The sequence below is a fragment of the Seriola dumerili genome, unplaced genomic scaffold (assembly GCF_002260705.1).
Source record: "Seriola dumerili isolate Sdu_G_001 unplaced genomic scaffold, Sdu_1.0 BDQW01000226.1, whole genome shotgun sequence".
NCBI classification, from domain to species: domain Eukaryota; kingdom Metazoa; phylum Chordata; class Actinopteri; order Carangiformes; family Carangidae; genus Seriola; species Seriola dumerili.
Genome location: NW_019174481.1, coordinates 87,500 through 114,144, shown reverse-complemented (window position 1 = coordinate 114,144; position 26,645 = coordinate 87,500). Strand labels below are relative to the sequence as shown.

At 39.7% G+C, this 26,645-nt stretch overlaps 3 protein-coding genes across 3 annotated transcripts; all 3 read right to left on the bottom strand.

The window, feature by feature from the left end:
* Positions 1–424: 424 nt before the first annotated feature.
* On the bottom strand, positions 425–6,404 carry LOC111229147 (solute carrier family 22 member 13-like). The gene is made up of 10 exons (XM_022755342.1): positions 6,023–6,404; positions 5,820–5,923; positions 5,557–5,711; positions 4,255–4,423; positions 4,045–4,165; positions 3,523–3,617; positions 3,217–3,431; positions 2,300–2,408; positions 1,906–2,112; positions 425–1,707 (listed from the first exon to the last, which is right to left on the bottom strand). Exons 1-10 carry the CDS (start codon positions 6,395–6,397, stop codon positions 1,638–1,640), a joined length of 1,620 nt encoding a protein of 539 aa, XP_022611063.1. The 5' UTR covers positions 6,398–6,404; the 3' UTR covers positions 425–1,637.
* Positions 6,405–8,126: 1,722 nt separating this feature from the next.
* LOC111229160 (solute carrier family 22 member 13-like) lies at positions 8,127–13,405 on the bottom strand. Its single transcript, XM_022755368.1, has 10 exons — positions 12,992–13,405; positions 12,807–12,910; positions 12,564–12,718; positions 12,255–12,423; positions 11,860–11,980; positions 10,924–11,018; positions 10,628–10,842; positions 10,438–10,546; positions 10,132–10,338; positions 8,127–9,371 (listed from the first exon to the last, which is right to left on the bottom strand). The coding sequence occupies exons 1-10, from the start codon at positions 13,364–13,366 to the stop codon at positions 9,302–9,304; spliced, it is 1,620 nt and encodes a 539-aa protein (XP_022611089.1). The 5' UTR covers positions 13,367–13,405; the 3' UTR covers positions 8,127–9,301.
* A 2,159-nt stretch (positions 13,406–15,564) lies between these two features.
* LOC111228852 (serine/threonine-protein kinase OSR1-like) lies at positions 15,565–25,608 on the bottom strand. The gene is made up of 17 exons (XM_022754943.1): positions 25,423–25,608; positions 24,658–24,770; positions 23,238–23,346; positions 21,635–21,776; positions 20,764–20,819; positions 20,369–20,478; positions 20,129–20,230; positions 19,809–19,942; positions 19,626–19,674; positions 19,456–19,521; positions 19,107–19,229; positions 18,374–18,409; positions 18,058–18,207; positions 17,842–17,947; positions 17,672–17,740; positions 17,257–17,321; positions 15,565–17,150 (listed from the first exon to the last, which is right to left on the bottom strand). Exons 1-17 carry the CDS (start codon positions 25,490–25,492, stop codon positions 17,076–17,078), a joined length of 1,575 nt encoding a protein of 524 aa, XP_022610664.1. The 5' UTR covers positions 25,493–25,608; the 3' UTR covers positions 15,565–17,075.
* Positions 25,609–26,645: the final 1,037 nt, after the last annotated feature.

Genomic DNA, 26,645 nt, shown 5'->3' with positions numbered 1-26,645 from the left:
TTTATCACGGCCACAGCCTGAGTTGCACCGTGAGTCATCGGCATTAAGTCATTGGCTTTAGGTAAAACACTTTGCAACGACAACTATAAACACTCGTAAATCTCCCATAAAGGCACTAGACAGTTCACCGCCACTGCCCCAAAAACCCCCTGACGACGTGTGGTTACAGGAGATGTTCTCTTGGTTCTGTATTAACATGTTACTTCTGTTTGATGTTACATATTTACATGTTGCCAATTACTCAAATTACGAGATGAACTTGCTTCAGATACGTCGCCTAATTCACCAGTGAAATGCAGCTCCAAGCAGAGACTGTTTTGCTTCTTACATCAGAGAAATGTAAAAAACAGTATGTTTTGAACAGTTTTTATTGTGAACTTTGACACTCAAACGTCAGTGGAAAAAAAGATCTCCAAAAATAGTAAACAGTTAATAATTTATTTAACACAACTATATTAGTTCAAGGTAAAAAGTAAGCATGAGATGACATTACCTCAAATATTTAGGCTGAAACAACAAAAGATGTTAGATTGCACTTTGGTGTATGACGCAAACAGGTGAAAGAGCCTCATCTGGGACTTTGAATTTGTATAAATGACGTGTATGCACAAAAATCATATCCCGCACGAAAACTGGTATTTGTGAAAACAGCATGGTGAGAATGCACAACCGCTGCAAAGACAAACTGACCGACCGACCGAACAGTGGAGGCATCGAAATCAGTGGTTAAATCGTTAGTTAATTTGATCAATCTGTCACTGTTTTACAGCGTTGTGAGTGAGCCTTGTTGGCGTGGAGTCGCTAGTGTCCCAGTAAGCCATGACTATATGACAGAGAGCCAGCGTGCACAGTACCAGGACTCTTAAACTGAAGCAGCTAAAAGCAATTCAGCAATTATTACTTTTAATATTCAATATGTCTTAAAGCTATTAAATACTTTTGTTGGTTGAGACTGTTCATCTCTTGGGTATTTAAGAAGTTTGTCCAGACGGTGGCACAAGAGGTAAAGACATGGAGTCACTAAAATTAAATGGGTTTTTTACCTTGTGGGTTTGAATGTGCTCAGTATCTTCCAGAGCTATCAGCTCATTAGATTTGGAGATACCTTTGTGTTTGTAAAGCTCACATGGCTGGAGTGTGGCACAACAAGAAAACGACTGAAGTGTCCTAAATTAAATGAATGAAAATCTTAAGTAAATTTCATGTCAGCCTTCTAATTATAATTATAATTCAATATTTCTTGCATGACTACATATCTCATGTGGAACTGGGAACACCTCAGGGTCCCCGAGGAGGAACTGCAAAGCGTCGCTGGGGAGAGGGATGTCTGGACTACCTTGCTTAACCTACTGCTACCACAGGCTGCACTCAGGTAAACAACAGAAAATGGATGGATGGATGGATGGATGGATGGATGGATGGATGGATGGATGGATGGAGGGATGGATGGATGGATGATGGATGGATGGATGGTCTTGTGTACGAATTGAAATTATTATCTGAATTTATCATCTGAGGTCAATGAATATCAACAGCAAATTACATACAAAAGTAGTGGCAGTAGCTGTTTGACTATGGACCAAAGTGGAAGGACAGAGCAACAACACACAGTAAAGTAAGTAACAGATATATTCAGACTACAGTTTGGTTGATTTGTTTTGTGTAGGTATACTTGATGCACTTTGGGTCTTCATGGCCGCCTTATTTCTGTGGAAGAAAGGAAAACAAAGAAGTGTCATTTTGTGTGTAATGTGTAATCTTTGTTAAAACACCTTTTCTGCATTATACTTTGAAGACTTTTGTCAACAAAACTACAGAAACAGAATTAGTGCTGTTTGGCAGTCCTTCTTGATCCCAAGAAAAAGAGGTTATTTGATCCATTAAAATTCAACTCATCTCGCTTACCTGTTGCCCTCCGCCTCATCGGTTGAATCAGGAAGCTCTTTTCTCCTGGTCTCAGGAAGCAGGAAGCCAAGCGCTCCACTGACCAGCGTAAGACTGCTGAAGACTATGGTGGGTATGGACCAGTGGTATACGGTCAACATGTTGAGCAACGGAGACAGCAAGCCACCAGCTCTGCTTGCAATGGAGCCCAAACCAGAAGCTGTTTGTCTGAAACAGGAGCGAACAGATCTCAGACGTGCTTGTTACCTTGAAGTATTTCTTGTTTGTCTTTGAATCATAACACAGATGAGTGTTAGGAACACACATAAACCAACATTATGGCTGATGTAATTTAAACAAGACTACATATGCTACACTATTAACCATATTCATTACAGTGAGATGGAAAGCTTACCTGAAAGATGTTGGAAACAGCTCCTGAACGTACACGTTGCAGATGGATCCTGCCCAATTGGTGAAAAAACGTCCAGCAGTTGCTAATGTAGTAACAGCAATAGCATTACCTTAAACAGAATAATAGAGCGTTAGGAAAAATTAAAAACCAGACTGTAGAACAAAAGTATGAGCTAAATGCTAACGGCAGCAAGCTAACATGTACACACGTTTAGTCACGCTTATCATGTTCATCCTCCTAGTTTAGCGTGTTAGCATGCTAACATTGGCTAATTAGCACTAAACACAAAGTGCAGATGATGGGAATGTGATTAGTTTTGCAGATATTTGGTCATAAACCAAAATATCTATTTATATGACAGGTCACGGGGTCGCATGAGTTACCAATAATAAGTTAAGTGGATTCTGATTCTGATGCTAAAGGTGTCAGTACACTTTAAGTGCCTGTGGGATTATCAAACAGTAGTTACCAACAATTTATTTAACTTTCCAAAAAGAAAGTTACATAAAGAAAATATGCAGGGTTTCAACTTTGCTCTAAAACTCTTTGTTCAGTTCAGACAAAGTCAATAGCATACATCGTCTGGGAACCATGGATGTCTGTACCAAATTTTGTGCCAATGCTTGTAGATGTTTAGATATTTCTAATAATTAACTGAAAGCTCTGACCTGATTACAGCACTAGTCAAGAAGTCAAGGAATCACCAAAGTTATTAGGATGCATCCTCTGGGGATCTTGAATGTCTGTACTTATTTCTTATGGCAATCCATCTATTAGCTGCAGAGATATTTCCCCTTGGACCAAAGAGGTGGGCAGACCGAATGACCAACTGACATTACCATTCCTAAACCCCCGTCATTCGTGTTTCTAAAACTGTACAAACATCATCTGTAAGAGTACGTCTGAAATGCTTTTACTTTGAGGAACAGCCAGGATTAAGATGCACAAGAATCCTCCGATCAGAAGTGTTGACATAAGTGACACTTTTCTCCCCAGTGCTTCCAGCAGCCAGATGCAAAGTATATGAGCTGGTAGTTCAGTCAGACCGAACATGGCCTGTGTCAGGAAGATGTCCAAGCCAAAGTTTCCCACATTGAATGAAAGGCAGTAGTAGGTAACGTTCAGTGAGAACCTGAGGAAAACAAGAATAGGTCTCACAGAGAGAAAGAACTGGATGTTAAATACAAATTGTAGAGTTATTTATATTGTAAAATGTAACTTACCATCCCAATATTAAGGTAAAGAAATACTTCCTAAGCACAGGTGATTGGATAAGAATTATTATGCCTCCTTTTTTCTCATTTTCTCTCACAACAATCTGTAATGCACAGGAGGTGGACACAACATCATGCTAACATTTGCTTATGTTAGCAAATCATGTAATCCAACAGCCTTGCAAAAGGTATTAAGTGTTTGTTCACACTGTCAGAGAGGTGATGAACACTGTTGTATTATTAAAGACGTACATGTATGTGTCATCCATAAATAACTTGCTGTAATCCAGTACAGTCCAATAAACTGTAGTACAATTACAAGCCAATACAATTTTTGCCTTAAAAGTTATAGGTAGTAGCATGTCTAGCATATTGTCTTGGTTTTCATTACGCAGTAGTGGTGTTCATTATGTTTTATTTTTATGAAAGAGTTTTTTCACCATAAATATAAACTGCATGTTCGCTGTTATCAGTCATACTTGATATAATGGCAACAAAAAAAAAAAACAGTTTCATGTGAAGGGTCAGTACCTTTTCCAGCAGAGAGTCTGGGACAGTGCGTTTGTTGATGGCCGCCACTTTGGTAATCAGCTGTTTAGCCTCTTCTATCCTTCCTCTGTCCAACAACCACCTGGCTGACTCTGGAATAAACCTGATAGGAACAAGGACAGTGCCACCTATAAATAAATGTATGTGTAATTTACTTTTGAAACACTAGTAATAAAAAGAGCTAATACACACCATATGTAAATAGCAATCACGGCGAGTGGAGCTGCTGTGATAAGTTGAGCCAGTCTCCAGTCCCTGATGAAGTAGATCATAGCAGCGAGGAGACACTGTCCGACTGCGCCGAACAGCTGAGTCACACATGCTCCCCATGATCGTCTGGCCACCCCGATCCACTCAGTGGCTTAAAACAGGAAATCAACAACTTTAAGTACCGTTTGGAGTAATATGGAGCCCCAAACTAATGTTGTAAAAAGTTATCAGAAAAATAAAAAAAAAATAACTGAACACAGCTTAAAAATGAATTGTTGTATTGTTTTATTATTTTTCTAATAAGTTAAGGAGAAAAAGACAAGAAACCTGTACTTGAAGAGGAACATAATGTTATGAGGATAGAAGTGGGGCGTCTGTGAACCTAGCTAGCTAAATTTATTACCGTTCAATTGTTAGCTAAAATGCTCTAGCTACTGTTACATGAGTTTATACAGTGATTCTCCAGCAGTGCAGTATTTAAATAGTTAAAATTATCATTATTATGTACCGGCTGGTGTAGTTTTATGATGAGAGTTATCTTTAAGTGTGTAGCTAAACGAAAAGGTGGATGCTCAGTGTGTTTAGCTACTCATGTTCTCAGCTAAGCTAGCTTGAAACGGTCCTCTGAATAACTCCCCTCATGAGGAGAATCCACTACATGGGGAAAACAGGGAATAGATTAACAACAAAAAAGTAAAACATTATTAGAAAAGTAAAGTTTTAATTAATTTTATCAACTGACTACACCTAGATAACACTGAGGCAGTCATACAGCAGTCCAACAATAAATCCTATCATCATGAAGGTTATAATGTTCAGTGTTTGTCAAAACTGTTTTAGAGAGGCGTTAATTCAACATTATGGTCATTCAGGAGGATGAGGTTTGTAGTGCTATTGAATTGTATTGAGTTGTATTGAGTTATACCGGGAGGTGTTTCTAATATTTTGTCTACTCTCATTGATATAAACATGGTGGGCAAAATATTAAAAACACATCTCAGTATAACCTCCCAAAGTACCATAACATTAATCAGCACTTTAAAACTGAACACCGACCTTCGTGAAGGTAGAATTTATTGGAAGGTGATTGTATTATGCTGCATTAATTTTATCTAGGTGTACCTAATAAACTGGTAACTGTGTGTATTTTACTACTTTGGGTCTGCATAAAGAATACCTCTGCTGAAAGTAAGAATGTATAAAAGAAAAGAATCAAATAATTGGCTCATCAACAACTGACCAAATCCCTGTGTTTACAAATGTAAGATGATGAGTATTCTGTACCCAATATAACGCCGTTAAGTCGATAACCTCCGTAGCCGATTCCCACCATGAACTGGGACGCCAAATATAAGTAGAAGTTGGGACATAATCCAGTTGTTATGGTAAATATGAGCATGACAACGACTGGAATCTGAGCTGCTCGTTTACGACCAAACCTGAAAAAGATAAAACAAAATATGTGATATAAGTTTCTCTGTTTTGTGAGTGACTTTCACTTAACATGCATATTTTTTTATTTTTTTTACAATTTAATACACACTTACGATTCAGCAAAGGGTCCAAATAAGAGACAGCCAACAAGAATGCCAGCCATCAGCACTGCTTGTGCCACTTCCAACAAATTAGCCTGGTCACACACTAGATCAAACTGTAGAAAAATTAAACAAAATTGTCAACAAGGGAGAATATAATTAAGATAATATAATATTTGTATGATAAATTAACATGAGGAAGACCTATCACTTACATCAGTGACTATGGTGGCCTCATACAGTGTGTTGTAGTACAGCCATCCACTCTGGCAGCCTGTGGTCTCATTGAGTCCGTACTCCCTGATGGAGCCGATGTCCCGGTCCACAGGGACAAACATCCGACACCTGCTGAAGGTCCCGTCCTCCTCCCGGGGCAGAGTCAGGTTCAGCTGCTCGTCTGTGGTCAGGTTAGGATCAGCTCTGAGGATCCAGTCCGTGTTACAGTGTCGCTCTGGATCTGACTGGATAAAAAATAGGCTGGCAAAGTGAAAAGGAAGAATAACATTTGGAAAGCAAAGAGCAAAAAGGGTGATCTTCTGAAATAATCCAAAGTCTCCGATGTTCCGGAGGATCTCTCCAAAATCAGCCATGTTCAGGGAGCCGACTTTCAGTTTAGAGATGCTGCTGGGTGATGACCTTTAAACAATGCCCATTAATGTTTAAACCCCGGACTGTACCGTTCCGGAAGGATGAGACAGCATTTTAAGTGTAATTGCTTTTTTGCAGAAAGAACTAGTCTTATGATTATTTAACCAGAAAAGTCACTGTTGTACCTTTCTCTGTGTAACACCTTCACAGCCTCTTCGTGCTTTGGCTTGATGCCCAGACAGATAAACTTATCTCAGTATTTACTGATCAACAGCTTTCACCAACTTCTCTTTTTGCAAAATGGTCATATTACACAACAACAACAATAACAGTGTGCTGTTTAACTGACACTGTAGTACAACATGTCTTATCTTCCACAGAAAGAACTGTTGATCTTTTACCAACTTTTACAATATGCTGACTTTTTGCCTGTACTCTTACATGAAAGGTGAGCCTGTTACACAATATGGAGCCATGGTAACTGTAGTGACGCAGTTCACAGAGATTAACTGTTTGCTGTAAAGGATATTAATTCAATTTTGTCAGATTCAAGTCAGCAGAAGACTTCACAAACTGCTGCCTTGACCCTGACACAGCGTAACTTGTCTGGCCACAAGCTGAAATGCTTGGTTGATCTTACAGTGAGGTTATTTATACCACATGTGCAGCTGGAGTTTTGACCTCTTTGACCCATTTTCTATGCACCTTGGCAGTGAAAACAACAAACTAATTTCCATTCCTCATTCCCCCCATGTCAGGTTCACCTGATGATTACCGCCACGATATGGTCCGATGTCTGTTAAATGCGAAACCCAACAGCACTGTTAGCTCACATGTAAATTTGTAACTTCCACAGTAAGTGGAAAGTCAAGGCCAGACAGACTGACACTTAGCCAATCATAAAGCAATACCTGCTTGTTTTCAGACCGATAAGAAGTTGTTTAGGTGCAACTGGAGTTCACAAATCATACTTTTAGAAATGTCTTTTGCATGCGAGCTTGTCAAATGCAGATGTTTATGGTTGAATTTTGAATTATTTATTTAGTCTACATGTGGTTTGGTTTGGCGTCATATTTTTGTTTCTAGATGTAGATAATTGACGAAAACTGAACTGATGAGATGATGGTGCAACATCCTCTTGTACACTCTCCTCACAGCTGAAAACATCCACATTTCCAGACTAGTTTGTGAATTTCAGCTCGTGCATTCGTCCTCCACTATCATTATTTTGCTCTGACGCTGTTGCTATGCATGCTCAACTTGTCTGGGTCCCTCATTACCTCCTGCAAAGCCAACAACTGTCATTTTTTAATAAGACTCACTTGTGCTGAGTCTGGCTTCGTAGGGTGTAAATCCTCACTGCTGTTTGCCTAATATACCATGTCTCATGTATTCCTTCTCGGGACCAGTACATGGTGCTGGATGAATCATCCCTAATGCATTGAAGAGTTTACTGCTGAGCTGAGCTGACTGCGTTATCAGTTCAAGAGATTACACTTTCTCACTAACAAGCTAGAACTACATTCATTCTCTATTAGTATTTTATTTTTCCAACAGAGCAGCACTGACAGCAGGAAAGACAGACCATAAGTCTGATGCAAACACGCTGAGTCACTGGGCATTATCAAAAGGCAGAACACAGTCCAAATACAAACATTCTGCTAAAAAATATACAGCTACTGTTACACACAACAAAGACATGTATAAATACTGTACGGCCACGAGCAGGACTGACTGTGGTCCAAGCAAACTGGGAGCATTTGGATGCTTGTTTTTTATTCAGTAGCTAATGAAATGTGGTTTTCATTACATTTACGGTACATTACATTTTCTAAGGCCCATTTAGTTTTGACACACAGGCTAAATAATAAGATAATTTCATTTTACAGCATTGGTACTTAGTTTAAATGTATTTGTTTCGTGCAATTTCATGCAAATTAGAGATTGGAGATTTGGCATTGGAAAGCGGTGATTTAGATTTGTAGCACTGACTTGAGTAACTGCCGATTTTTTAATATATCAATAGCAAAAGCTGGCTGCGGGAATGTGACTGTCGCAGCAGTTTGGATTACCTTTCACCAGTCGCTCAGGAGGCCGAGTCTATATCAGGAGGCTAACCCCCCAGATCCACGGATCACGGATCTACTACAGATAATTCACACTCAGTTTCAGAAGAATCTGACAAACCGTCACGGATGAGTTGATGAATTATAAAAGTGGAGACACAAGCTTAAACGTAAACATCTTTGTTGCAGCACCACATTGAGACCGTTTGGTCCAATGTTTTGTACATTCCCTCTTCATGACATCATAAACCTGCATACCAGTTTTCATGTTGATTGGACATTCATGGTGGGAATTTAAAGCTGCTGAATTGAGTTACGAAAGCAATACTTTGAGGAAAGTTAGAAAAAGGTTACTATGAGTCACTGTGCCAAATGTGAACTTTTGTCATTGTCTATGGAAAACAAGCAAACTTCAATTATATTATATTATATTGTATGAAACATATTGGATGTTTCATAAAAATCAGACAATGCATTGGTGAGACATCTACTACACTTAGACATTTTGATGAATATTGATTGGCTTGTAAAATCAGAACGTATTGAAAATTCTTGTGTATATGATCTTGGTTAAGTTTTGTAATGATTGGTTCGGTGCTTGCTGACGAGGTTTTAAGGAAAATGGATGAATTTTTACATTTTACAGTATATTTTTAGAGCAGAAGACCAGTGGAGCAAAGGCACAGATGAATGGAGATATTGACATGAAGAAAGAATTTGGACCCTCAGCCACACCACCTGGGTACAGCACCTCATGGTTTGGGTTTCGTGTTTCTAGAGCTTAAAAAAACACTAAAAAAAAAATAATCAGAACTAAAACAAAAGGTTTCAGTCTGCCAACTAGAGTTTGGTGCATTTCCTGCCCTTGTTGTCGGTCATGTTGGAGTCACTCCTCTTGGTGGTAATTTTCCTATAATGAAATGGAATATTTAGATTACATAATTGACTTGGAATTGGCAACTGACCATTACCTTTTTGACTTTATTATATATAGTTTTATCTTAATTACTCCTAGTTTCAATAAAACTGGAAGACCACCCCAAAATGCTGATTACCATAAAACCTACAATAAGCATAAAGAATAGTGGTTGGACTCCTGAACTCATGGCTATTGTTTGTTTCCAGACAGGCTCAATGGCTAACATACCTCCTTTACCATTACAAAAGATTCAGTTAATCTAAAATAAATAATGATGAACTTAAATTAATATTTTTTACAATGTATTTATTTCCATTTCCACAAATGTAAACTGAAGTTTGATGCTTTTCATTGTTTTAGATTTTTAAGACTAAACAAAGACAGTGTTGTTATTTTTTCTCCTATTTATCGTGTGTATATTTGTTAACAGGTGACCAAGTGCTGCATACAATCGCCTTTGCAGGGTTAAATAAAGTTATACTGAAAGAAGGTTAATCAAATTTCCATTATATGTAACAGACAATACAGCTTTAGTGTCTCAGTTAATGTGTGTGACTTCTAGTGTTGTGCAAAGCAGTTGTTTCCAGTGTCCCGTAGCACTAGAATCAGTTCATTAAAAAGATTTGTTCAAAATGGGGATGGATGTCCCTGATGGTTGGCCTGTAACTGACCCCAAATAAAAGCAAATGTTGCCACAATTCTTCAGTAAATCACCACAGTAATTTTAGTCTTTTCCATCCAGTTTGCTTACCTGCTGCCCTTGACCTCATCGATTGAATCAGGAAGCTCTTTTCTGCTGGTCTCTGGAAGGAGGAGGACAAGAGCTCCACTGACCACCGCAAGGCTGCTGAAGACTATGATGGGTATGGACTGGTGGTATATGGCCAACGTGTTGACCAACGGAGACAGCAACCCTGCTACTCTGAACGCTATGGACCCCAAGCCAACGGCCGTTTGCCTGAAGGAGTGGAACAAGGAGTTAATTTTCAAATATATAAAGTGTATATGTTCTATATAATCTATAATTATATATTTTGTATACTTTGATTATGCGTACCTGAGAGAAGTGGGAAACAGCTCCTGGATATAGACCATACATACTGAACCAGCCCAGTTCAAAAAGAACTTTCCTGTGGTTACAAGCGCCGTGATAACAACGGCGCTGTCTGAAATGTAGAATATGTTAAACCACCGACAGTCAAATGAATGTATCCTCATCTACTGAATGTGAAGGACATGTACTTCACCTTGAGGGAAAACCAGAGTCAAGAGGCAAAACAATCCTCCTGCCAGGAGGGTTGATATGAGGGATTTTTTTCTCCCCACCAGCTCCAGAGCCCAGATGCAGAGGAGATGAGCTGGAATCTCAGAGATCCCAAACAGGAACTGAACCAGGAAGATGCTCAGACCAAACTTACCCACATTCAAGATGAGGCAGAAGTAGCCTAGATTTAATGAAAACCTTAATACCACAGAACACAACAATTAAATAAATTAAAGTAAATAAAATTTAAAAATGCATTAAAAAATGTGCTTCACATACCAGGCAAAAGATATAATGACTAAATGTTTCATCAGGACTGTTGAGGTAAAAATTCTTTTGATTCCGCCTTTCTGGACTTTTCGTTCCTCAGTTACCTGAAAGGTAAATGTATTATTATTAAACGCATCAACACTACTACAAAACTATAGCTGCTAGCAATGGTTTTGACAGACCCCAGAGGATTGATATTACTGACTTTATTTATCCCCTTACTTTCCCTATTGCACCACCATGAGTTTGTGTTTTTAACTGATATATCTTGACTATTGGACGGATTGTTGTGATTGACTTGATATAGGTATTCATGATCCCCCTCAGGATTAAGTGAAATAATTTCAATCTATGACTTTTCATCTACATTAATCAGCAAACAAATACTGTTGTTTATGAGCTAATATCATGGATGTATAGGAACTGGATGCCAAACTCAAAGATGGCTGCCACTTGCTATAATGAAAATTGCTAGCATGGATCATAGTGCAAGAGCAAGTGGAGCAAGTGCTGTCACTGTAGCCAGCTCTCTTAATACATCCATGTCTAACATCTGCAAAACCGATGACATCCCCATTAGCCTCGGCTGTACTTTGTGTTTATGCTAATTAGCAAATATTAGCATGCTAAACTAAGATGAAGAACATAGTAAACATTGAACCTACTAAAAAGCCGGGGCTAGCTGTTTAGCGTGCTAACTTCAGTAGAAGAAAAGACGTGATAGAGACTAGAGTTAACATTGACGATGCTTTCCACTGCTGGAGACGGGTTGTTGGCGCGTAAAGGAATGAGGTTTGATGCCGAACCCACAATGTTTCCTCTAGACTGGTACACTCAGAGCTGGTAATGTTAACATCGGGTATGTGGCAATAGCAAAACTTACAAATGGCTCCATTTGAGTCTCATTTGATTAAATGTAATCCAAATTCTGGAAATCTGACTTGCCATGTTGAGCAGATTCTCTGGGAGTTTCTTTTTATTGATTGCTGCAACTCTTCGTATCAACTTCATAGCTTCTTCGTTTCTTCCGTTTCCCAGCAACCATCTTGCAGATTCTGGAATCCACCTTAAAAGATTACAAATTAAAAATGTCAAACTAACAAACTATTATTAGTTTCTAAAGAGTCTAAATCACAAACTGAGCCACCAATCAGGCAGATTACAACTTTCCTGAGCACACTGTAAGCAAACTGGTTTTGCATGATCTCATTATGTGAGGTAACACAAGAGCAATGAAGCCAGATAGACGTGGGTAAACAGGATTTGGCCCGTTAGGTATGACATGGGAGTGTGTCAATAACTGAACACAGCACTGTGTAAAAAGTATATACAACACTTACCATATGTACAGGATTACAAAGGCCTGTCCTCCTGATATCACATACTGTGCTGTTCTCCAGTCACGAACAGCATAGACCAGACCAGCCATGGCACACTGTCCAAGACCTCCAAACATCTGGCTCACACAGGAGGCAAAGGACCTTTTCTTGACCCCGATCCATTCGGTGGCTACACACAGAATTTAAACACCAAGTCACTGCAGAGCTAGGACGAGAAAAGTTTTTACAGGACAGGACAATTCCCTGCTTGCAATACAAAATCAGCAAAAAATAAAAAAATACATATAGTATATTACGAAGAAGTCATACCTAATACAGTAGAGTTCATTCTGTATCCTCCAAGTGCAGCTCCAACTATGAACTGTAACACTATGTAAACATAGAAATTTGGAGACACACCAGCAACTAAGGCGAACACCATCAGGAGGACAGCTGGTATCTGGGTGGTTCTCCTGCGGCCGTACCTGAGGTTGAGCGAGCGAGTGACCATTGAAGGTTTATGTTTCCCAACATTTTGCAAACAACCTCATATATCGTTTTCTAATCACTTACGTATCAGCTGATGGCCCAAAGATGAATGAACCAGCAAGTAAACCAGTCATGATGACCGTCTGCGCGACTGCAGTCATGTAAGAATTGTCGCAGACGAGATCAAACTGAAAAAAAACCCAATATGGCTGTCAGCACAGATGATACCAAAGAAATCAATCACAAATCATACATCATGCTTAACTTACATCAGTGACTATGGTGGCCTCATACAGAGTGTTGTAGTACAGCCATCCACTCTGGCAGCCTGTGGTCTCATTGAGTCCGTACTCCCTGATGGAGCCGATGTCCCGGTCCACAGGGACAAACATCCGACACCTGCTGAAGGTCCCGTCCTCCTCCCGGGGCAGAGTCAGGTTCAGCTGCTCGTCTGTGGTCAGGTTAGGATCAGCTCTGAGGATCCAGTCTGTGTTACAGTGTCGCTCTGGATCTGACTGGATAAAAAGAAAACTACAAAGGAAAACTGGCAGTAAGAAATGTGGGAAGGCTAACCCGAGAACGACCACCTTCTGGAATAAACCAAACTCTCCGATGGTGCCCAGGATCTCTCCAAAATCCGTCATTTTCACAGAGCAGACGATGTGTCAAACTAACTGGTAGACCTTAGTCTTATTGAGGCAGGGGTCATAGTCAAAATAAATGTTTAACCACTTCACTTTAGCCAGTAACTAAATGGGTGAGCACATTCAATTTAAACTGTGTTTGCTAAAGGTTAAAAAAAAAAAAGAACAGTGACATCTTAAACAAACATTGTCTGCCCTCATTGAATTCCATCATGTGACTTTATTCAGCTACTAAAAATCATTTTGCATGTGTTGACATTTTCCAACAATGTATATAATTTGTCAAGGAATCTCTTTTGTATTATTTATACAAATATTCCACTTCAAATTATGCATTTGTAGGTGTAGACATTTTATGATTAAGCATATTTAAAAATATATGTAATGATTTGTAAAAAAAAAAAAAAGTTTAAAAAAGAAAAATGTACTTGCCAAATCATCTGATTAAATTAACACTAATCATTCAGTGCTACCACAAAGAGGCAGAATTATGGTTTTCTGATGAGTAAAGGATGGAAGGGAAATAAATTTAGGAAATCTATGTGACAGCTCAAAGCCTCCGATAATCTTTTTTTTTTCCACCAAAATCACACACGTACACACACACTGGGGGAGAGGAGAGTTTAACCTCCATGGACAGGTTTCAGTGAGAAAAACCGAATATCATGACGTCAAAACACAGTGTGTGTGTGATTACAAGCAAAAAAAAAAAAAAATAGGCATGTTAACATATCAATAAGGTGCCAATTGAACAAATAATTTGTGCATGATTAGTGATGCTCTAACAAAAGGCCAACAGTGGAAAACACTACAAAACAAATTAAACTATGTGCTGAACATGATGAGTCTCGGTCTGTTTGCCTTAATCAATATTTACAAGTAAAATGTTCCTTTTATCCGACATGTACATTTAGACAGTCAATGAATCTACATCGTTACATACAAACCTGTTGGTGTGACAGTGCATGGAGTTGCCATCAAACGTACATTTACAACTTCTTTACATACACCATTTACATCAGTACCTGAACTAGGAGCCGTATCGCAGCTCTTCGTACGTGGTACAAAACAACCATACAGCTACACTGGGAGTGACGACAGTGATTCGTTGTTGAGTGTTTATAAAGAAAAGTGACTACAGTACTGTGTGTGAAAACAACATGACTAATGACAAAAAAAATAATAATAATCTAAAGTAATTTCTGGCTTCTGGAAAAGTTTAAATGGTTACTTCACCCAATATATGAAAAAGTTACCACTAGTGGTATCCAGCCATGCAGTCAGTTTTGATTTTATTTACTTTTATTCGCTGAGATTCCTGCAGCCCTTCATTATATAAGATACAGGGAGTTTTGTTCGTGGTGTTCAAGGAAACTTACATTTAAATAAGACTACAGCCACGCTAGCTGCTCTCAAACTGCTGTAACTAAATGCCAATGGCAGCATGCTGAGCTGCTCACAGTGGCAACACTAACATGCTAATGTTTAGTAGGTGTAACAGTGTTCATCATCTTAGTTTAGTCTTTCAGCATATTAATACTTGCTCATTCGCACTAAGCACAAAGTTCACCTGAGGCTGAGTTTCGCAAAGATGTTGTCACTAGGTTAGAAGTGACAGGGAGTCCTGCACCACATTCATGGCATGAAATATTTCACAAAAAATAAAAATCTCAACCTCATGGTGGCGCTACATCCGGGGATTATCATCCATAGAGCCGTGCTGCTAGCAGTAACACTCCTCTCCAAACAGTGTCTACTTTATTTTGAATAATCAACATAACACACTCATTTTTTTATATAAGGAACTACTTTTTTCCAAATTTCAGTGCATGCTAATATCCTCACTGTGACAACTTTAGGGTGTTGACTTCAGCAGGTTATATTCACCATATTTTTTTGTGTGTGTTTTAGCATTAGATAATTAGCACTAAACAGGTTACAGCTGAGGCTGATGGGAAAGTCATTAGTTTTGCAGAATTGGTCATTAATCAATGAAATGAACAAACTCAAATTTTGACCTGATTGTGGAGGAAGACGAGAAGACAGAATCACCAAAGTCAAGAGGATTCATCCTTCAGAGACACTGAATATATGTAGAAAATTTCATTATAAATCATCAGTTAGATTTGGAGTCACTTGAGGACCACAATGGTGACCACGCTGCCTGACTGGCAGCACCATAGCACAGAGCCATGATGCTAGCATGGCTAAAAACAAACTTTCATCTACCTCTATTTTATTGAGATACAGGCAGAAATCTCAGAGACTAATACCTCAAACCTTTCGACCAAAGCTATCTGCATGACTAAATGCCACTGAGGCAAGTTACAACATCGATTTTTGCAATATGGGTGAACTGCCCTTTAAAGTTTTATTTCACGTTGGTGGAACAGTCTCAGTTTTTGAGCGTGCACACCTCCACAGAAGTTCATCAGCAGTCAGCCTCTAACACAAGCTTGTCTCGGGGCTCAACCCTCATCGCCAGCATTCAGGATTCTTCCCAGCTGTTTTTATCAATAACTGTAAATGGGGTCAATTACATCTTAACGGGGACTATAAAAAAGCAATTACCTGTGTCCGTCTGTTGGTTTGTTAAGTTTGAATTTTATCGACATGCATGTAAAAATGAAAGTAAATCCTCACTGCAGGATCTTAAAGCTGCTCGTTTTGCTGGTTGACTCTTTATGAACTCCTTTTGAGGTACAAGCACAAAAAGCGGTTTTATTCAAGCCAAGAGAAATATTATTTGCAACTAGTGGTCACATATGGTGAAAAGAAAATAACTATTGCATAGTACAAGAATATTAGGAACGTGTCAATCTGTGTGTCATTAATACCTCAGGGAAACGCCATCTGACCAGATATTGTAACTACAGCTGGGGGACAGAGCCGTTACAGCTGATTCGTGTTTCGTTGAATAATTTCAGCAGTGCAGTCAGAGCATAAACACTGGTTATGCTTTAACAAAGCCACTGCACACTGATAGTGTGGAGGTGAGAATTCATCGCACTGTGTTAGGCTGCCTTATAGTTATCTGGTCATTAAAAACTAAACTACGCTGCAGTGAATTTATAAGATATTTGTATCAGTGTTGAGGGGGATTTTATTTTTTGTAGATTTAATAGATAGGCGTACAAAGAATACGCCAAATAATCACACAATCTTAATTTTTCACCAATCACACTGGTAAAATCTATATTTTGACGAACTAAGGCTGAATTTACACATTTCAATTTTAGTGTAGCATAAAGTGCCATGTAAAGGTGGCACGACTCTCTTGTGAGTTTTGTGGCACAGATGATTTTTTTTTTTTTTTTTTTTAAAAAGGAGAAAAAAAAAAGGCAATCACTTCCAGTACTGGCAGGAGATGGTTTGGATTGTGCTTATGTATGAAGAGGAAGAAAAACAAAGAAAAAGAAATTAGGAGTTCATATAGTTGATTGCATCTGTTCTCCCATTTACTGTATAAGCGCACTGTAAACGTTTCAAGTGTGATTCCTGTGATGAACTGAGCCTCCTCTCAATGTGGTCCTCATGCATCCTGCAGTAGTGTCACACTCCTGCCAGCTTCATGTCTCATCATCACCATCACCATCATCATCATCATCTTCTCCCTCCTCTCTTTGGCAGTAGTGGTTTCTTGGAATTGACTACAATGCAGCTGTGCAATACCATTAGTTTCTGTCCTTTGTTTCTGGCTCTGCTTGACTTAACTGATGCTGAGCTGAGCAAATCCAATGAGTTTAACGTCATCGGGGATTTCAGACTCCTCCACACCAGATGCCTGGAAGACAGGGAGCAAGAACAAATAAATACATCTATGATCGAACAAACCCGTAAAACATATTTTACACATCAGTGGACAGAATCCATTGCGTCTGTGTACTCACCAGTTTAAAGGTCAAGTTTTTGTTACTGTGAGGATCATCAACAATCTTTTGCAAATTGGCAGCAACTAGACAGAAGATACAAGGAAGTGAGAGGGCGACATCAGATGACTGACTAATGTGAGGAGAGAATCTAAGAGATTACAAGACTTTTCCCTCATGCCCAGTGTTGAAAACAGGAAATAACTGGTTCTGGAGCCACGTGCATATTACACACTCATAAACAGGAGGTATTTAGAGAATACATACCAGAGATTTTGCAAGCGTTATCACATTCACTACAAATCACATAGATTTAACAGCTTTTTAGTTTTTAGGTGTGAAAAAATAAATCTAGTGACAAAGCAAGAAGACAACACTGAGTTATCTCAATGCTACTGTATTTATCCCACCCTGCAGTGCTTTTTCTCCAACTTACCAATGACTAAGTCCCTCCCGTCCACCAGCCCGGCTGAAACCAACTCCTGAGAAACTCCGTCAGCTGAGTCTGAAGGGAGACGACGAGAGGAAAATCCAAAAATAAAGACATGAGACTGGAGTGTAATAGCACAAATGCGAATGAAGAAAAAGCTAGGTGGTCTTTCCTACCTCTGCCTTGCATGAACTCAAATCGGATGTCATTGAGTTCCTTCTTGGGATTCCTCAGTCTCAGGACGAGGCTGATGGGAACACTAGCATTGGCTGCAGCCGGATCCTGCAACAGCATCAGCAACAGTAAGCTGTAACCTGTTTATCAATTCTGGTTGTCGAGAACACATTCGCAATTGCCTGTGCTAACTAAGCATTCTCCATGTTTGTTTTCACCTGAGCAGTGGGTGCATGGGAGGGGCTCGCTGCGTGAGCGGGAGCCTGTGGTGGAGCCTCCTCTCCCGTCTGGCCCACGCTCGCGGGGCCCTCGTGTGCTGCACCAGGTGCTTGCAGATGTCCTGTGGAGCCGTCTGCTGGTGGGAAAAGCTGAGAGGCAACGAATTTGCAAATAAATCAGCAGGTGTTTTCAGTTTTACATGAATGAATATAACAAAAAGAAGTGGACACACATGAGACAGTCATGCAGATCGCTCTGACAACGCATTACAGTAAATCAAGATTTTCAGGTCATGTCCATCACAAATAGACTCACCTCCATATTCTGGGACCCGTCCTTCACCCTGGGTGACTGCAGAATGGACATGACAGATTGTCAGGATTAAAAACATGCAATTCTCCTTTTATCCCCAGAATGTATGGACTGATGGAGTATTGTAGGATTGAAAGAATTTGACACAAGGTAGGTGACATTAAACACAGGACTTAACCGAAATCACAGTTAAGATAACAGACAGTAAAATCCCACAGCCAGACATGAATTGAGTGTGAACACACACAGGAAAAGTATTTGAACAGGGAACCTGAGCAGGCGGTTTAGGCCCTTTGACAGCTTCCTTCCTTAGGATTGAGCTAATTTAAATTTGCACGCCATGATGCTTATTTAATAATTGTTCCTCTTATGTTTAATACTCACATTTGCTCTGTTTCTATTTAAATATTGCAGAATTTTCCCTATTTAAAAAAACATTTATTTGACCTCAACAACACATCAGAATTATTCAAATTTTGTTGTTTCTCGGTCAGAACAAGAACAAGTTTGAGAAGCAGGTGTTTCTTAGTTGAGTAGTAACCTAAACTTGGAACTACACTAACAATGAGACAGGTGGCCTCAACAAAAACAAACTCCAGCTTGGCCACAAACCAGTTGTCCAACAGCACCATCTGCTGGTCAAACGGACACTGTGCGCATTGAGAATATACAGTACAGTGGCCCTCTAAAGTAAAGTGGATTGACTCTTGGAAGACACAGACATGCAGAGTCTCACCCGCAGAGCTGCCACAGCAGCTTTGCCCTCCTCACTCTCCTCGTCCAGCTCGTCATCGCTCCACTCCCAACCGCCGTCCTCCGTCTTGTGGAGACGGCCACTCGAGCCGGGCACACGACGCACCTACACAACGCATTGTGTAAGAAAACAAAAACAACACACATTGAGAGATATGCAACACTTAATAATTACTTGTTCATTAATTCTTCCTTTTAAATCTTTTGCAGAGTTGCATAGGTGTATCCCAGCATGCATTAGGCAGAAACCGGGACATACACCATGGACAAAGACAACACACCACCGTACAGTAACACAATGTGGTATATTGAGTGCTTTGTTCAAGGCAGACCTTTTTTGATCGCTCTGTTATTGTTGGACCTTTCTGTAGAAGCCTCTCCTGTAAGTACTCGTTGTTCTGTGACGGAAAGAAAAACATTTCTTACAGGATCTTCAATGGATCATTCAAACATGCTGAAATATTCAGTCAGTTTATTTTTCCAATGGTGATGCAGGGCTCACCTTGGCTTTTGTGAAGAATTTGTGCTTCAGCAACTCAGCAGCAGTTGGCCTAAATAGGAAAGAGACACAGAGCTCCTGATTATAGTTATTACACAACTGTGGAATCTAACGGAAAGCAAAAGCAAAACAAGCACAACTTTAATCTGGCATTAGGCTAAAAAAAGGGTTTAGGGACTAACTGACCTTTTTTCCGGATCTTTCTGTAAACACAGAGAGAGCATCTTCCTGAAGGACTTGCCGTACTTCTTCACCATTTCCTTATCTGTGATGCCTGTCTCCAGACAGGGAGGGTCATTCTGCAAAGTCAACATCAGCACCTACAGGCATGCAAAGATCAGCCTTAGTCAGTCAACAGATACAAAAGAAACTGTAGAATAGAAACAGAGGGTATCTTTATCAAAGCCAGGAGACCGGCTGGACAAACCAGTATTTGTTTTGTTCAAGCTATTTTAAGTGTTTTTCTCTAGTGAAATAAAGAAAATAGATACAGTAAGGGCAGTTACCTTCATCGGTGGGTATTTGTGATATGGTGCTGCCCCCGTGGCAAGTTCAATGGCTGTTATCCCAAAACTCCAGATGTCTGCTTTGAAGTCATAGCCACGGACCTGTGGATTAAATACAGAACCCTGTGAACAGAGCTCTCCAGGTGTTTTATATTTCCTTTTATATAAATGTAGTTATGAGGCATTAGAGAGAGAAAGCAGAGGCAGAGAAAGAAGCCATCTGCAAAACAAGCTTCCCACCTGCTCCATGACCTCTGGGGCCATCCAGCACGGCGTCCCCACAAACGTCTTCCGAACCTTGTTCCTAGTCATGTCTCCTCCTGCTGCTAGAAAGGCACTCACACCGAAGTCTGGTGTGTGTGTGTGTGTGTGTGTGTGTGTGTGTGTGTGTGTGTGTGTGTGTGTGTGTGTGTGTGTGAGATTGTGAGTGTATGAAACAGAAAAAAAAAAAATCAGATTAAATTAGATTCAAAATAAACAGACAAACCATTTTTTGTTGTGCAATGGGCCCCCGCTGATCATTTGGATAATGTATGATAATATAAAAATAGATCAGCACAGGAGCAGTCTACAGAGCGTAACTATAAATCATCTCAAGTTGTACAGCTGTGGTAGACGTAGAGAAAACACTGTACCAGCAATTTGCACAGAGCCATCGTCCCCAAGAAGAATATTTCCAGCCTTCAGATCCCTGTGCATGAAGAGAAGAAGGATTAAATCATCATGTGCAATTAAAATATCACAAGTCAGTGACTGCATCAACAGAGGAGCGGCTAGGCTGTGCATACTGACTCTTCAAACGAACAAACACTCTTTTATATTGCACACAAACCAGTTAAAACTGAACCTTTGATCCGCTTCATCTTTCTCCACCTAATTTCTGTTTGCATACATTCAGTGCAAACTATGCACATAAAACCAGAGTGGACTAACCTGCTCCCAACCTTCCCCGCCCCTCCCTTTCCTGATTAGGTGTAAGTGAGTTAGCCGCAGCATCTGAGCTCAATCAGCAGCTGCTCTCTCTACCTACTGAAATACTGCCCACAAACTGTGACAAACACCAGACACATTTCATTTTCTCTTAAAATATGATAATCCATCTTTCAAAGTAAATACATTTTAAAGTCACAATAATGAGACAATAATGAGACATGAGTGTGAGTGGATAGTCGTTTCATTTGAAACAATTACACACAACAAGACACAGAGGACACAGACAGGCCTTTCTTCTCAGCGGTGGTTCTCCGGCTTCCTGAGAGGAACTTTTATGTAAAACAAAACTCCTCAATTATACATTGTCAGTGTATTAAATATTGAAGGAGCGAGGTCTAGTTCAAACTGCACACTCGTACGCAGAGATGAAGGACCCCGTGTCTAAGTGACCTGAGACTGAGTGAGAGTATGTGGTGCAACATGGAGGCGACCATGAGTCAAAGTGCCTCAGCACAGTGTTCAGTGACAGCGAGGCATTGCCCCGTGGCCTGGTCACACATCATCACAACTCACCGATGAATCTGTCCGTTTTTGTGAAGGTACTCCAGCCCCTCCAAGACTTCTCTAAGGATGGTGGCGATACTGGCCTCATCCAACACGCCAGTCTTGTGCTCGCCACGAGAGATGATATGTTTGATGATGTCCAACACAGAGCCTGAGAGACAGGCGGAGACTTGTCACAATACATGCTGACAGTACATGGAGGGAATCTCCCGTTTGGCAAGTAGTTAAAGGCACATTGACTCCCATTTATCTGGAAGTGGTTTGTACTATAAACAAAACCGGCAGAGCCATATCCTGCTTTTAAAACCACAAAACCCAGCCTGCCATAACTCTGTGCGGTGCACCAACAGCAGCACCTGACCTCCTGAGTTTCTTCTTCTGGAAGAATGCATGTGAGCTGACAAATAACCTGCTGCTTAAGTACTGCTTTTATGTTGCTTCTGTTGTTTGTCTAGAAATGGAGAAGTTCACTGTTGGTGAAATGACAAAGTGCCACCTCAAAGGATCCTGCCTTCACAAGTTGCAAAAAAAGAAGTGTCAAAAGGTTGGTGCTCAGAAATGTCTCAAACATTATGAAATAATACTAAAAAATAATAGTACTAAGAACTATGCCATTGAAGTGGGAGCATTTTCATAGCACTATAAATTCTCACATATCATTGTCAAACACTATGTTACCAATTTTGAAATGGCTTCCCACAAACTACATTTATAAACAGCTGTAAGACAGAGGAAGTATCACTGTTACGGTTGACATCCAATCTGCAGAGACTTAAGGAAGTTACTGCGTACAGGATTGTTCAGTACGTGTTATAGTCTGGCATCCTGTAGAACCACATTACGCCATTTTTACACTTTGTTTTTGTATGGATTAAAGTAACCAAGTGTAATGTGTTAATTAGTGACCGTTGGTGCAAGGATGTAGTTTGTGTTTCCTTTCAGACAGACTAACTGCAGACTAGCTAAGGTCACCAGCTGCTGACTGTAGCTTTATACTAAGCTTACAGAGTGGTATCAATCCTTTCATCTAACACGCAGCAAGAGAGCAAATGAGCTTATTTCCAAAATGTCAAACTATTACTTTAATGCTTATCCAGAAAAAACATTTTACACAAAAATGCTTAAAATAAAATAAGTTTACCAGCCACATCTAATGGCTTATTAAAGAATGTCTATTGATTACAACCGACTTTAGATCAGTTCTAATACTGTAGTCCAACACCTGAATTTAGACTGAGGTGTTTGAATTTGCGACATTGGCACAGTTGTTTTTTTCATCATTTCCCACTCGTTTTAAATTTCCCTCCCACTTTGAACTAATCACGTAGCATGTACAGCCTTACTGCTCAGAGTTAAATAGGTACAAAAAAATATATAAAACAAAAACTCTGACCCAGAATTGTAAGGCACATTAAAAAAAACACAAACTACTACTTGGCCAAATGGCCTGGTTAATCCAAATACTCAGCTCATGTTCAAACCTGAGCTTATTTGAGATAAAAGAAGGGAGGTAGGACAAAGAAAGTCAGTTAAAAGTCAAGGTGAATATAAGAGTGAGCCAAGTGCAAGTAAAGTCAGAGGAAAAGTTCATTTCAGCATTAGAGGGACTTACCACCACTGAGCAGCTTCATCACCAGCCACAGCTCATCCTTCACCACAAAGGAAGTGTAGTAAGACACAATGTTTGGATGGTGGCATTGGCTCATAGCCTGGATCTCTTTCTGCACAGAGAAGAAACATGTCGGATAAAAGGTCATACAAGGTTTTGATCTTTTAAACTGAACTTCCATTTAATAAAACCTTACTCAAAGTGTGGCTTGAATCAAACAACCCACTCCCTGCTATTACTCATTGCTCATAGTCAAAACGTCCCTGTTAAAATTGCCAAAACGCAAATCAGAAGTACACAGGGCCTCTGACTCCAGGCAGTGGAGTAACCTGGGTTACATCACCACTGGGTCACCAAGCCAAGATATTTTTAACCTGGACAACAGACACAGGTGAATTCAGGACCATAATACATTATATAAGCAATGGGCAGGTGCAAATCTTGGAAGACAGAAAGACTGGACAATCTAATAAAATATTCACATCAGATAGTACAAATTGCTGTGTTGATATATGGATATGTGGAAAGGACTGATACAGAGCCAAGTCATCCATCTGATGTTCTGCCTGAGCAATTTATGACAATTATTCTTTCTCTTAAACGGGTAAAAAAACAAACAAATAATTTGCACAAAAACTGCACAAAAAGTCGAGATGATAGAAAAATGACAACCAGTAGAGATACTGCTATGCTGATTGTACAATAGTAATAAGTAAGTATGTCTTTAATACTTAAGGTAGACCTGTGTAGGAAACAATAAGAAGGACTACTTTATGGCAAAGTTAGATTTACAAGACTTTTGCAACAACGCGATTAAGTAACTTGACTTGTCAAATGTGTAATTAACTACTAATCTGAAGAGCACCACCCACCCCAACAGAGTGTGTCAAAATTTTCTTTGTCAACCATCGCAAGGGTGAATCACACATTACCATTATATGAATCACCAAGTTTTTTCAACATATCAATGAGTGATTCAAGTACAATACAGCCAAATTCTGCTTATCCACTGTGTACAGACATCATGCAAAGCTTTTCTGCAACTTTTCACTGCACTTGTGTTTACAGTACATCATAGGCAGAGGCTTTCTAAAGCTTAAAGACTTAACATCTTGAATATCTAATATCAATATTTTAAATATCTATCCACATTATTTTTAGCAATGTTTAGTGTAGAACCCTCTAGTTACTGTTGTTCCGGCAGAGTGTTGTTGACATGCTATTTATTCCCATTTAATGTGTCTTTATTAGTGTCTTATTGATTTTACCCAGCTCTACTACTTAGTGGTGGTTGTTGTATCAGGCTTTTTATCTGTCTTTGACTGACCTGACCCCACCAACCCAAACCACTGCCAGGAAACAGACACATGCTTAAAAACATCTGGACTGCAGATGCAGCCCACATTGTATCTCAGTTTATTACCAGGAGCTCATCCATGCTGGTCTGACACTTTTCCAGGTTGATACGTTTGATGGCCACCTTCTCTTTTCTTGGCTTGCAGTACGCTGCCTGGACAACTGCAGTGGCTCCGCTCCCTGAGGAAAACAGCATTAGGGGTGAAACCATCACATTGCAGTAAAGCCTTGAACTTTTGAAGACAGCTTTTGCAACAGGACAGCTCATAAATTTTTTGTGCGTAATGTGAGAGGGTGGTATATTTGAGCAGAAACTAGTTTCTGACGCTGGGGACAATGGTCACTGACAGAATTAAACAGTTCTGTAAATTTGCAGCATCCATCTACATTTAACTGAATAATAGAAAACTGCAGTTAGATACTTCATCAGACCAACTCTCTTGATCAAAGTCATTAGTCATGTTACCTAAACCAGTACGAGTAGTTCACTATATGCTATATCATACCTTTTGCAATAACCACCTCCCACTTCAGCAACTGACTTATCTTCACGCTCTGTGGGCTAACGTGCCTTAGCTAGCCGTTTAGCTTCGTGCTTACTTACTAAGAAGCTATCTTACTTTAGCTCGCCAACTATCAGAAGCAGTTAATTAATTTGGCTTAGCCTGAAGGAAACCCTGCTGAGCTGTTAACCGTCCTGCAATGTAGCAACGGGTTGTAACTGGCCTGCTGTTAGCTAGACATGCGATGCTAGTTGGCTAGTGGCAGTTGGCAGCCAACACCGCTGTCAAGACAGGCTCGGCTGCTAGCATTAGCAAGCTAAGCTACTCACCTATCACCTCATTGAGTTCGTAGTCATCCCTATCGATTGACCAGGATTGAGAGGACTGGTCGTCTGCCATGGCGTCGCTGTTTAAAAGGTGTAAACAATGCTTCTGAATAAGACGCTGTCTGGTGTAATATCTTTGTGATTACTCCATTCGGCTCCGATGATGCTGGCTGCTGCTGTTCCGCTGACAACTCCTACCGCTCCTGTCAACACAACTTTACGCGCGACTGACGCAGCAATTTACGTACGAACCCAGGAAGAAGTACGAAGTTTCCGCCATCTTGAGTGTGGCAAAGTCTGCTAAACATCTGTAAAATCTCAAAACCTCGGAAACAGACAACATACTGTTACAAGTTATAGTGGAAGGACTATAGCATTAAATGAAATATGTTAGTATTTACAACAGAGATATGTTATTCTTACATTACCTGTAAAATTGTGTTCAGTACACCCAGTAGGGGGCGCTACTGCCTCTACTAAGAGTGTGTGTTTGGGGTTTTTCTTGCAGTTGAAAAGGGAAATTGGAGAAGTCTATCAAGAAAATAACACGAGCAGCATTCAGACCATTTTTTCATATAAAAGTAGCAATACTGCACAATAAAATGACTCAGAATTCTGTAAGTAACAAATGTAATGATTATGCAGAATGGTCCCTTAGTGTTGTAATATTCAAGTTTTGTACCATTATTATCAATGCATTAACATGCAAGCAGCCCTTAAATGCTGTAGTTGGTTGAGGTGGCACCAATTTAACTTATTCATAATGTTGTTTAATCTATAACAAGATATTATTTTAGAAACTGAAATGTTTTGTATGCAAAATCTTGAAAATTAGCCATTTAACAATAGCTATTGAGTATGTGGAGTAAAATAAACAAAATCCACTCTTATATGTAGTGGAATAGAGGTATAAAGTACTTTAAAATTGTACTTCAGTACAGTATATGTACAGTACATGTTTATGATTTATTTGTAAGATGCTTTGAGATCTCTGGTCAAATAATATCCATGTCATAATGTTTTATGTTAACACCAGTCCACTCTGCCAATAAGTTTCATGAGAAACAGATGGAGTGTGCTAAAACTCAACACACTGTAGTATCATAACTAAACTTAATTTTAAAAAAATGTAGACCTTTGTATTTGTGACAGATTCACACTAGGCAGTGGTTACATTGATTTGTATTTTTGGGACATGTCCTTTGGTAACCATGGGAATTTGTATA